Source organism: Anolis sagrei, chromosome 6, assembly GCF_037176765.1.
Source record: "Anolis sagrei isolate rAnoSag1 chromosome 6, rAnoSag1.mat, whole genome shotgun sequence".
In the NCBI taxonomy this organism is placed as follows: domain Eukaryota; kingdom Metazoa; phylum Chordata; class Lepidosauria; order Squamata; family Dactyloidae; genus Anolis; species Anolis sagrei.
This window is the reverse complement of record NC_090026.1, coordinates 105,899,885-105,911,889: the sequence shown is the minus strand read 5'-3', so window position 1 is coordinate 105,911,889 and position 12,005 is coordinate 105,899,885. Positions and strand designations below refer to the sequence as shown.

At 39.4% G+C, this 12,005-nt stretch overlaps 1 protein-coding gene across 1 annotated transcript in view; it reads left to right on the top strand.

Annotated features, from left to right (window-relative positions):
* The window catches only part of ST8SIA6 (ST8 alpha-N-acetyl-neuraminide alpha-2,8-sialyltransferase 6), a 62,312-nt gene that overhangs the window by 36,997 nt on the left and 13,310 nt on the right, over nucleotides 1-12,005 (top strand). Inside the window, exon 4 of the mRNA XM_060782342.2 lies at nucleotides 3,565-3,651. Coding sequence (XP_060638325.2) covers nucleotides 3,565-3,651 — 87 coding nt within the window. The remainder of the gene's footprint in view (nucleotides 1-3,564; nucleotides 3,652-12,005) is intronic.

Genomic DNA, 12,005 nt, shown 5'->3' with positions numbered 1-12,005 from the left:
CATTCGTGTCAGGAATGATTTGAAAAACTGCTAGTCAATTCTGGTGTGAGAGAATTGGCCATCTGCAAAGATGTTGCCCAGGGGATGCCTGGATTATTTGATGTTTTACCATCCTTGTGGGAGGCTACTCTCATGTCCCCACATGGGGAGCTGGAGCTGACAGAGGGAGCTCAACCCACTCTAACTGGATTTGAACCATTGACCTGTCGGTCTTCAGTCCTCCTGGTACAAGGGTTTAACTCATTGCACCACCAGGGACTCCAGTAAAATTTATAAAACAACATCAAAAAACAACATAAAACAACCATCGAACAAACAACCAGTAGCCTGATATGGTAAACAAATACTGAGCATGGGTGGGCGGGCTGGTGCAATTCAGTTGCAAGGACAGGACAGACCAGGGAGTCTATAGAAGGCTTCTAAACTGGCCTTCTATAGACTCCTTCCATGTAAACAACCCAGTCTTCATTCCTTCCTATCAGAAATCCCTTAACACTTTATGTGTCAGGGAAAACCAGATATTCCCAATGTACTCTTTACTGTGACAGCTAGTTTTACTGGAGGTAAAGTCCTGGAAGCTAAGCTACACAATTCTGTAAAGATCCAAGAAGTTATGTTAACCAAAGTAAAAATATCACTTGGGTCAACCTTCTCCTTCAGACAATTAGGGATTGTTTCTATTCAGATTGATGGACTTTTCCTCCCATAAGATACTTGAAAGAGTACACACTTCAAATAGTGAAAGGGTAGCCACAAAGAGGAGGGTGCAGGTGCCTTCTCTACTGCCCCATAGGTTAGGACCAGGTCTCATGATCTTAAGATACAGGAAAGTAGATTTCAGTTGACCATTTGAAAGAACTTTTTGACAGTAAGAGCAGTTTACCAATAGGACCAATTGTGTTCTCCTTCTTTGGACACCTTCAAAAAGAGCCAATTGCGAGGGATGCTCTAGCTGGAGATTCTACACTGAGCTGAGGGTTGGACTTGATGGCCGATGACCCATTTTTAACTCTATGATTCTATTATTGTGTGAGATCTGTGGTGTGGAGAAACAACCCATCCATCCAGCAGGATATGTCCTAATCAGGAGAGCTTCCTTTGCTTCCTAACCTGTCTCTGTCTATTCTGCTATCATTTAGAGTCTTTGCCTCATATACCAGCCTACTCTCAACCATGAGCTTTCCAAATGAGTACAGCTGCCACTACCCCCAGGCAGCAAGGCAAAGACTTGTTTTATTTAGGGAGACTTAGAGCAGTTGACTGTTTTCTAAAGTAGATGCTTTTAAAATCACAGTGGTTGTCCTTTTAATTGATTTTAACATTGTTATTTTTTCATGTAATAAAATGGGGGAGGAATATCTCTGTTGTTTAAATTTTATTCTTGTGAGCTACCCTGAGTTCCAGTTTTTAGAGAAAAGCAGGGTATCAATAATTAATTAATCAATCAGTTAGTCAGTCATCCAGATAAATAGTCCAGCACTGTTTGGAAAGCAGCAAGTTGAAGAAGGCTAGCATATATTGAAGAGGGGAATGTATGTATAGGAAGAGGTCAAAGATGTGGTGATAGAACTAGGGTGAACCCAAGGATCAAGGGATGAGCGTGCTCCACTATGGAGAATTTAGCTTCGACTAGAAATAAACCAGATATTTGCCTTACTGAATTTATCTGGGCCAGATGTGGGGACTTTTTAGTCCTCTTGGTGTTTTAGACTGGAACCCCTGGTACATTGAGCAATGGCAGGAACTCCTGAAATGTGAAGTCCAAAACATCTGAACGGCTTTTGTTTTTTTTTGCCCCTGATTTTATACATCCTGGAACTGTTTAAATGTGGGTTGACAATTTGTTTTTCATTTTACCTATTTTCAGGTTCTTGCAGGGAAAAAGAAAATGACTTTACCAGTTGTCATTCAGACATGCTGATATACAAATATAAGTACAAAAGCAATGTGTGCTTAAGTTCCCTCCTTGTTGACCAGTGTAGCTTGCTCCTATGTTAGCATGCATATGATAAATTTCATGCAGCTTTTATTACTTGAGGGAGCTCAGTAACAATTACTGCCTTAATATTTCTTAGTACTTGATAATTCAGTACACATCTGATTGATAATTTTTCAGTAGTTTGATTTTGCCTTATAATTTTTCGTGTGTGGGTCAGTTCCCAACCTAGTCTTGTGCAGAGCTTGAGTCTTCTACAGCCTTCCTTATTCCAGGTCCCATGCGTGATTTGGTCCATCAACAACATTCATTGTGAATTCACAAGAAGGAAGAGAGAATGATAATAAACACTCCCTTTTTTAAAGTATGTATTGGGTTCTCAAATGTTGTTTGACTTGCACTTCAGAAAGCGATGGCCATCAGGGATAATAGTCAGGAATGTGAGGAGTTGTCCTCTAATAACATATGAGGACTAAAGGCAGGGAACAATTGCAATACAGTGTCTGCTAATCAGAGTTGTCACTTTACACTGTCTCTGTGTGCCTGTCAAATGTATCAAAGGAGATTCCTACTTATTCTTAAAATAATCTGATAAAAGGTTTGGCTTTCTTTAAAAAGCACATGAGGGGGAGGCATTGGCTCCATTTTACTGTCAATCAGAAGATTTATCTCAAGAATCAACAGAAAAGGCAGGGATATTTCTTAAGTGACTGAGTGGTGAATGACATCTGGGAGAGCTTTCTTTTCTGGTGTTGACCAGAGTTTGACTTTGGTTAAAAGTGGCCATTTCCAGATCACCAACAGAAGAGGACACATGGGGCTTGCAGATTCTAATTTATATTTATGCATGCAAATATAAAAATAATTGCTGTAATTTATATGTAAGACTTCTAGCTACAGAAAGGAAGACTCCAACTTGGCATCTTGTGTGCTTGCTCAACCTGCTGTCAAATGCTAAGAGGATGCTTTCAAATAGATTAGTGACTTCCTGATATTGTTGGATTGTAGCTTTCAGAATCTCTGACAGTTACATATGCTGGCTAGGGCTTCTTGACGTTGAGGTTTAGCATCCTCTAGAGACCCAGCTTGGAAGGCACTGAAATGGTGGGCTATTCTATAGCAGCTCTTCAGATACGAGGCTGTCTATGAAATAAGACATGGCAGCCTTGCTTTAGTTACAAACAGGGAAGGATCATTTAACAGTTAAAGCTAAAAGTGAACTAAAACTTTACTGTATCTGAAATTACTATAGTAAGTATGGATAATGTGGAATGAATTGTGCATATTCCATATAATTAACTTGTAGTTCAGGCATTAGCAATCATATCTGGAAATCTGCCTTCCAGTGACCAATTATAACACAAAGCATGCAAAAATGCAAGATTCATAAATGAAAACAATCATGTGTCATGGCAGACACCTTCCACCATTTGGGGGAGTACCTCATTAACATGTTATATGTATTGTTTAGGTTGTCCTTAAATGTTTCCGAAGACCTAGCCGGTCAAGTAAATCCGCCAGGAATATGCCTCCTTCTCTTTTTGCAGGCAAAATATTACCTGTGTCACACACATACACTGAATAAAAAAGTTAAGTAGACTGCTTCTAATGTTTTAATCTTTTTTTAGGTATTCTGAAGACTATTATTTGCAGATAGTTGGGAAACTACAGAACTGTACATGGAAGAAGAGACCACAAGAATATGCCAAATTCAGGTGAGTCTGCAATCTTATACCCACCTTCTGAGCAATATGTCTTACCAAAGTGAATGGTATTTATTCTTGAAAAAAAGTGTATCGGATTGGATCATAGAATCCTAGAGTTGGAAGACATCACAAGCCCAGTTCTCTGCTTGTGGAAACACACACTCAGGTCATCCAGCCTCTTCTTACAAACCTCCAGAGAAGGATTGGTCTATCTTCCTTCTTTAGCCCGAATCCTAAAGAAACACATCTCCCTCTACGAACTGACACGAGCACTAAGATCTTCTGGGGAGGCCCTTCTCTCACTTCCACCTCCATCACAAGCACGTTTGGTGTGGATGAGAGTTCCTTCTCAGTGGTGACCCTCCGGCTCTGGAACTCTCTCCCCAGGGAGATTAGATTAGCCACCACCTTGTCCGCCTTTTGACTTGGATGTTCCAATGTGCTTTTGAATAATGGTTCAGCTACTGATCACGTCTGCCCAGCCCTAATCTTTTGGTAGGATCTCCAGCACTTTATTCCCAGCCCTCGGCCTTACAGTTTACAATGCCCAAGCTCTGTACTGCCCTATTAATCTCAAATCTGCACATGCCCATTTTTCTCTGCTATTGGTTGATTGTTGCTTGGTTATGTTTCATGATGTCTTAGGTTTTATTGATTTTATTTTATTGGTTTTATTGTTTTAATACAGTTGATTGTCATATGTTTTAATTGTGTTACTTTGCAACCTTGTTTATATTGGGCTTGATTCCCATATAAGCTGCCTCGGGTCCCATCGGGGAGATGGAGGCAAGATATAAGAATAAAGTTATTATTATTGTTTGACTGACACAAAAACACAGTATGATACAGCAAATGAGATATATATATGCTGGATTTCATATCACAGAATCACAAGTCAAACACTTCCCAAGCATTTAGGACTGTGTGATTTATTATTATTATTATTATTATTATTATTATTATTATTATTATTGTTATATCACAGTTATGAATACAACCTGCTGTTGCACATTCATGGCAGCAACATATTCATGGTTTCCTACATAGAAACTATGATCCCCATGTAGGAACTGTGAAAGTCAACCAGCCTAGTGAAGATGGTTGGCTTACACTATAATTCACGATTGGTAGGGACGAAAGACAGGGCCTTCTCGGTGATTGCTCCCTGGCTATGGAACTCCCTTCCTGGTGAGATCAGATTGCCCCCCTCCCTCCTGTCCTTCAGAAGGATGGTAAGAACTTGGCTGTGGGACCAAGCTTTCAGGACAGGGCTATAAAGCAGCAATAGGAAAGATTACAAGGCCAATTAAATTAGACGCAGATGACCAAGATTGTTTTAAATGGTGTGTTTTAATGTTTTTAATTTTTTAAGTATGTGTATATAAATTCTTGTCCTGGCGCTGAATGTTTGCCGTGTATATACTGTGCTCCGCCCTGAGTCCCCTTCGGGGTGAGAAGGGTGGAATATAAATGTTTTAAATAAATAAATAAATAAATCACTGTGTAGCATCAACTGCAGTGCTTATGCATACATAAAGGCAATGCAAGATTCTGGCTTTTATTCTACAAAACTGTCTGTAGAAGAGCAGCCTATGAGAATAAAATAAGCAATTTCTTAACTCAAAAAGCCTCTCACACAGAAAGTATTTTACTATGTTAGGAATACAATGTTTTATTGGTGCAATTTTCAGAAGTGTGAAAGATAAGAAATCATGAGTAATGCTGCTTTACACATACCTTCAATCTCTACTTGTGGAATGAATAGCAAAATTAGCTTAGGCTCAGCAGTTTTAGCAATAGAAGTGCAGTAACAATTCGTAGATGAAATGCATATAGAATGATTCCTAAGAAAGAGTGTTTGTAAGCCATTGACATTGTTCTTACTAGGGTATAAGATGTCAACTGACTTAGGATGGCTGAAAAGGGAGGCTCAAGAGCATTAATCCTAACTAATTGTTGTGGCTCTGTATTTCCTCCAGTATTAGAAACACTGTGAATGGGGTCTGGGTTGCTGTGTGTGTTTTTGGGCTGTTCGTCCTGTTTCTAATTACCTCCATTATTAGAAACACCGTGAATGGGGTCTGTTTGCAGGAAAGTGCTACTGGTCTTCTCTCATATCTCATATGAGCATAAGGTAGATGTATATGTTTAGAAACATTGATCTTTTTACATCCGAAATTTATTTTTTGTCCCATGACTGAGCTAATGAAATGAAAAGGGAGGAACACCCATATTTTTTTTAATTTCTTCATACAGCGAATTGCCAGGAATTCTGAGCGAGAACTATTTCTTTAACAAGTTGCTGTTTTCATGTTAAGTCTTTCTCCTTCGTCTCCTTTTTTTTGCAATTTTCTGAAACAGGATATTAAAATTTTACAGGGCTCTTGCTTTGACAACACATCAGAGCCGAGCTAGAGTTCTGATCTTTTAATACATCCGAGAAAACAGACTTTCCTTGTTAGAATGTACTACGTTTCCTGAATTTTTTAGTTTCAGTGTGAGGACATGTTGTCTAGTGTTCCCGTGAAGAATGTCAGCTCCATTATAGAAACAATTGAAGCAACCTTTTTTGGAGCATCTACATTCCAGGGGACTCAGTTGAAAACTTGGAAACATTGCTTTTGGGGCTATAGCTCCCCAAATCTCCAGCAAGGGCATTGGCCATACTGCAACCTGACTCTCAGTCTACTCCATACTACCTGAAACAGCCCATGACTGAGAAAGGGGTGAAAAGTCAATAAACAAGTGACAAACATTGCAAGTGAAAACAAACAGACTGTTTTTCTGCCAGCTCTCGATAATTTACTAATGCCAACATATCACTGCTCGGCACATGAGAAAACATGGCAAATTTGAATTTCTTTTTTCCCCCCTTTCATCACCATTTTTTCTTTCCCTGTATTTAAGCTTGAGGGCAGAAGCTGTTTATTATTCTTGTTGTTGCTGCTATTGATATGGAAGCGCTGTGTGAGTCTTTCTAGCTGTCACGTCAGATAATTGGTCAGTCAACACACAACACCACCTCAGGCCCTCAGATCAGTTTTGTCCTTGTTGCAGGTGTTCTGAGTGCCAATAAAATCAACAAAAACCAGACTCCTCTATGTTTTCTAGAAGTATACTTTTGTATTTACAGCAGTCCAAAAAACTAATGTTATTCTAGGCTACACCAATAAAAGCATAGTGCTCATATCAAGAGAAGTAGTAGTGCCACTTCATTCTGCTTTGGTCAGACCTTACCTGGAATATTGTGTCTAGTTCTGGATACCCCAGTTGAAGAAGGATATTGACAAACTGGAATGTGTGCAGAGAAAGGCAACCATAATGAGCAATGGTCTGGAAACCAAGCTTTAAGAGGAATGACTTAGACTGAAGTAGAATATGTTTATCCTAGAGATGAGAAGAGTAAGAGATAACATGATAGACATTCTTAAGTACCTGAATGGATGACATGTAGAAGATGGAGTGAACTCGTTTTCTGCTGCTCTGGAAAACAGAACATGGAACAACGGATTCCTAAACATTAGGAAGAGCCTCTTTACTGAAAAAACAGTTTGATAGTAGAATAGACAGCCTCTTAGAGTTATAGACTCTCCTTCTTTGGAAGTCTTTAAGCAAAGGTTGGATGGACATCTTCTGGAAATCGTATATATGTGTATCCCTTCATGGCAGTGGCATGAGCTAGATGGCCATTTTGGCACCTTCCAGTTCTAAGATTCTGTTTGACAAAAGGCATTATCTAAATGTCCTGCAGGCAACAGATCCTGTCTGATCTTGGAAGCTAAGCAAGACCAGGACTAGTTAGCACATGTAAGGGAGCGTGCTGGGTAATATCAGATCCCGTAAACCACACCCAGAGGAAGGCAATGGCAAACTGTCTCTGAATATTCCCATCATAAGCAATAAGTTGACAGGCAACTTGAAGGCTCTTTATTTATTTATTTATTATTTACTATACTTGTATACCGCCCCTCTCAGCCTGGAGGTGACTCGAGGCGGTTTACATTTGGCAATCAATGCCCCACAAGATAAAATACAATTGAAAACAATTACATATAGTATAAACCGTATAAAAATAATAACAATTAACAATTAACAATACATGCAGATATGCACAACAGTGTATGGTCTACATTCCCAAGTATCAGTGCAATCTCAGTTCAAGCATGTTTGGGATGAAGCCATAGTCAGCAGCCCTTGCCAACCAAACTGTCCTTCTGCTGGGATAATCCTCTTCTTCTGACATGGAAGCATTTGCCTCAACCAGTCTGTTGGTCAGATTAGAGAAGAGCTAAAGAGGAATTAGAAAAAAGGAAGGATCCAGATTATGCCAAACCAAACTTCCTCCAGCCCAAGGACACAACCATTATGCCAACAAAAAGCTGGGTAATTTACAAAGGTAATTTACAGAATTTTTAAACTGGGAAGGTTTTAGATTCAACACCATTTTTGTAGCCTAATATTGGCTCGGCTAGATCCCAGTTGTCTTGATGGGTTAGAATTAAATTCTATATCAGCAAAACCAACCATCAATCCAAATAGGTTGAATGGAGTCATGATGGAAATGATTTCTGCTTTTTTTTAAAAAAAAACCCAATCAAAATAGTAAAGGAAATAACATCTGTATCCAGCTCATTTACATTGACCTAAACATGACACTTCCACTTGAAAGCCAAAATCAAAGCTGTTTACTGTGCCCTCCAAATATTAATAAGCAGCAAAGAGCTTATCCTGCTATCATGACTTTTAATGATTTGCTTTTTTGAAGTCCTTTTCATCATGCATGCATCCTGTCTGTTATTTGACACTGTAGCTAACATTCAAGAAGACCAATATTTAATTAATGAGCAGCTAGAAGTGGTAAGCACGCATAGTGCTTGACATCCATCACCGGCAAATGTTCCCTGACACATCATTTATAACGAAAGTTTGAAATGGGGAAGATGTCAATCACAGAAGCTCAGTCACAAATCAATTCTCTTTGGCTGCTCAGTGAACCACAGAACATACTAATTAACCTACATTTCAGTGCATGTTGCTGCCATAAATAAGGTCCTTTTATGACTCTAGGCTTGAAGCAACTGTTGAAATAAAAGAGAGGGTTCTGTAGGGCAGAATGGTCCATCATGGGCTTTCATATGGGACAAAAGCAAATGGGGAAGAAGCAATTTTAATTCAGAAGCAAATAGATTTAAATGGAGAAGCAGTCAGGCTCACCTGTACTTGCCCGGTGCTTTTCATCTTGCACTGTTCCCAAAACATGTTTATCTTTGAGCATTAATTGGAATGAGTGAAGAGCTGTGATGTGAGGCACAGAAGCAGTAGGAAAAAGAAAAAGAAAAAATGAAGCATTGTTTTCCTCCGTCCCCTTAATGGAGAGATGGACCATATGTATCTTTACACCAGAGGACTGGTCTAAGTAAATAGCATATGTCCAAAACATCCTACTATGTCTGAACTATGGAATACTGTTGGGAGGGAAGCAGAGATATGTGCTTCTAGTCCTCCCTTGGATGGTAATTATCCAGTAGTGCAGTAGTGATGGTGCACTGTTTCTGATTATTACCCTGATGTAGGCTGAATGTTATTCCTAAAGCAACGTTGCTTCATTATTTGGAAACTACTGGCATACTATTCCAGTCTTCTCTTGGAATAGCATGTAAGATCCTGCGAAGACAATTTCAGTCAGATTTTTCAGCAGATTCACGCAGGATTATAGTATATAGCAATACATTCTGACTTATGGCAAACCCAATGTAAACCTATCACTGGGGGTTTTGGAAGGATTTTTTTTAGAGGGGATTTGCCTTTATTGAGGCAAGGAGTATGTAACTTGTCCAAGGTCACCTAATTGATTACCATGGTTAAATGCAATTCAAATCCTGGTATCTCAGAAACTAACACTTTTAGCCTAGTGCAGTGTTTCACAACCTTCCTAATGCCGTGACCCCTAAATACAGTTCCTCATGCTCTGGTGACCCCCAACCATAATGTTATTTTCGTTGCTACTTCATAACTGTAATGTTGCTACTGTTATGAATCGTAATGTAAATGTCTGATATACAGGATGTATTTTCATTCACTGGACCAAATTTGGTACAATACCCGATATACCCAAATTTGAATACTGGTGGGGTTAGAGGGGGGATTAATTTTGTCATTTGACAGTTGTAGTTGCTGGGATTTATAGTTAACCTACAAACAAAGAGCATTCTGAATTCCACTTGGCACACAGAACTCCCATGACTAACAGAAAATACTGGAAAAGTTTGGTGGGCATTGACCTTGAGTTTTGGAGTTGTAGTTCATCTACACCCAGAGAGCACTCTGGACTCAAACAATGATGTAACAGGACCAAATTCGTCATGAATACTCAGAATGCCCAAATGTGACGAATGGTGCAGTTTAGGGAAAATAGACCTTGTCATTTGGGAGTTGTAGTTGCTGGGATTTATAGTTCACCTGCAATCAAAGAGCATTCTGAACTCCACCAATGATAGAATTGGGCCAAACTTCCCACACAGAACATCCATGACCAAAAAAAATACTGTGTTTTCTGATGGTCATTGATGACCCCTCTGACACCCCCTTGCAACCCCACCCCCCAGGAGTCCCTACCCCCAGGTTGAGAAACGTTGACCTAGTGGTTCTCAACCTGTGAGTCTCCAGGTGTTTTGGCCTACAACTCCCAGAAATCCCATCCAGTTTACCAGCTGTTAGGATTTCTGGGAGTTGAAAGCCAAAATATTTGAGGACCCACAGGTTGAAAGCCACTGCTCTTAACCATTATACTGTGCTGGCATGATAGCTGCAGTGCCGCAATGCGTCAAACCCTTGTGCTGGTTGAACCGCTGACCAAAGGTCGGTGGTTCGAATCTGCAAGATGGGGTGAGCTCCCATCTGTCAGCTCCAGCTTCTCATGTATGGGCATGATAGAAGCCTCCCACATGATGGTAAAACATCCAGGCATCCCCTGAGCAGCATTCTTGCAGACTGCCAATTCTCTCACACCACAATTGACTTGCAGTTTCTCAAGTCGCTTCTGACATGAAAACAAAAAAACCATGCTGGATCAAATTGCATACTATTAAGTATTTAAAAAAAATAGAATGCTTTGAGCTAGCCAGGGAGGAAATCAAGCTTCTTTAACTTGCATGCCAAATATAAAAATCCTGTCTCAGTTGCAGTAATGCAATGCAACTTTATGTGACTTCAGTGTCCAAGGCCAATTTCAAGAATTTGGTTATGAGTCATCTAGCTGCGAGAGCCCTAAATCTATAAAAGTAGAAAGGGCATGAATAAAGATATTTGCTCGTTAGATTGTGTTGTTTTACTGTGAACAGTGGAATTGCTGTGATGTCGCCCAGACAGGTTACTATCAGATGAAAATCCCACTGTTTAATAAGGGTGGCATTCTTAGTCTGAGCCTATTTTAATGATGATTACACTGCCATTGGCGTTTTTCACGCATTAAGCTCTATAACAAATGATAATCGTTGATTATATTCAAAACACTGAGTGGAATAGCGGCTTGTGAATTGTATGAAAAAAACCTAGGTGAAAAACTTTGCTCATTGGATATAAAGAAATTAGATACAACTGTAGATACACAACAGCATCAGCAGTTTTTGTTATTGATCTATCAAGGGAGAAATATCAATACCTTTAAAATACTGTTTTATTGTTTCATGTGTGTCACTAATGCATTGAATGGATATTATACTACCTGGCTGCCTCTAACCACTTTAGCTGACCATAACATTAAACTGAGCCAGTATGATGTAGTGGTTTGAGCACTGGACTATGACTTTGGGCACTAGGGTTTGAATCCATACTGGGCCATAAAACCCACTAGCCAACCTTGAGTAAATTATACTCACTCAGCTTTCAAAAGAAGACACTGGCAAAGCTTGTTAAGAAATGTCTGTCCTAGGGCTGCCTTGGGTTGGAAGTGAAGTAAAGGCACCCAACAACAATAAATTCTGTTTTTATTAGCCATGTTTTTTGTTATAATATGAGACAGATCTGCTTATATTGAAGCATTTCTTTTTATGGTCAGAGCAATAAAGCAGAAGCACGCACCATTTTTGCTAATGAATGTTATATCCACCAAAAGAGCATTTCCTCTGATGTTTGGATGTTTGACAAAAAGTATTTGCCTCTCTTAAGTAGAATCAAATGCATCTTTAAAATGGAAATAATGCCAAAGAGGCCCAAAAGCTAGACTTCAGACATGGAGTGCATTCAAATGATCAACTTCATGAGTTCAATTTCATGGCTTACTGAAGTAATGCTTACCTTGGATCGTATTCCTCACTGCCGTTATGGCACAAATGAAAAACCAAATGAATGCAATATTCATTGCA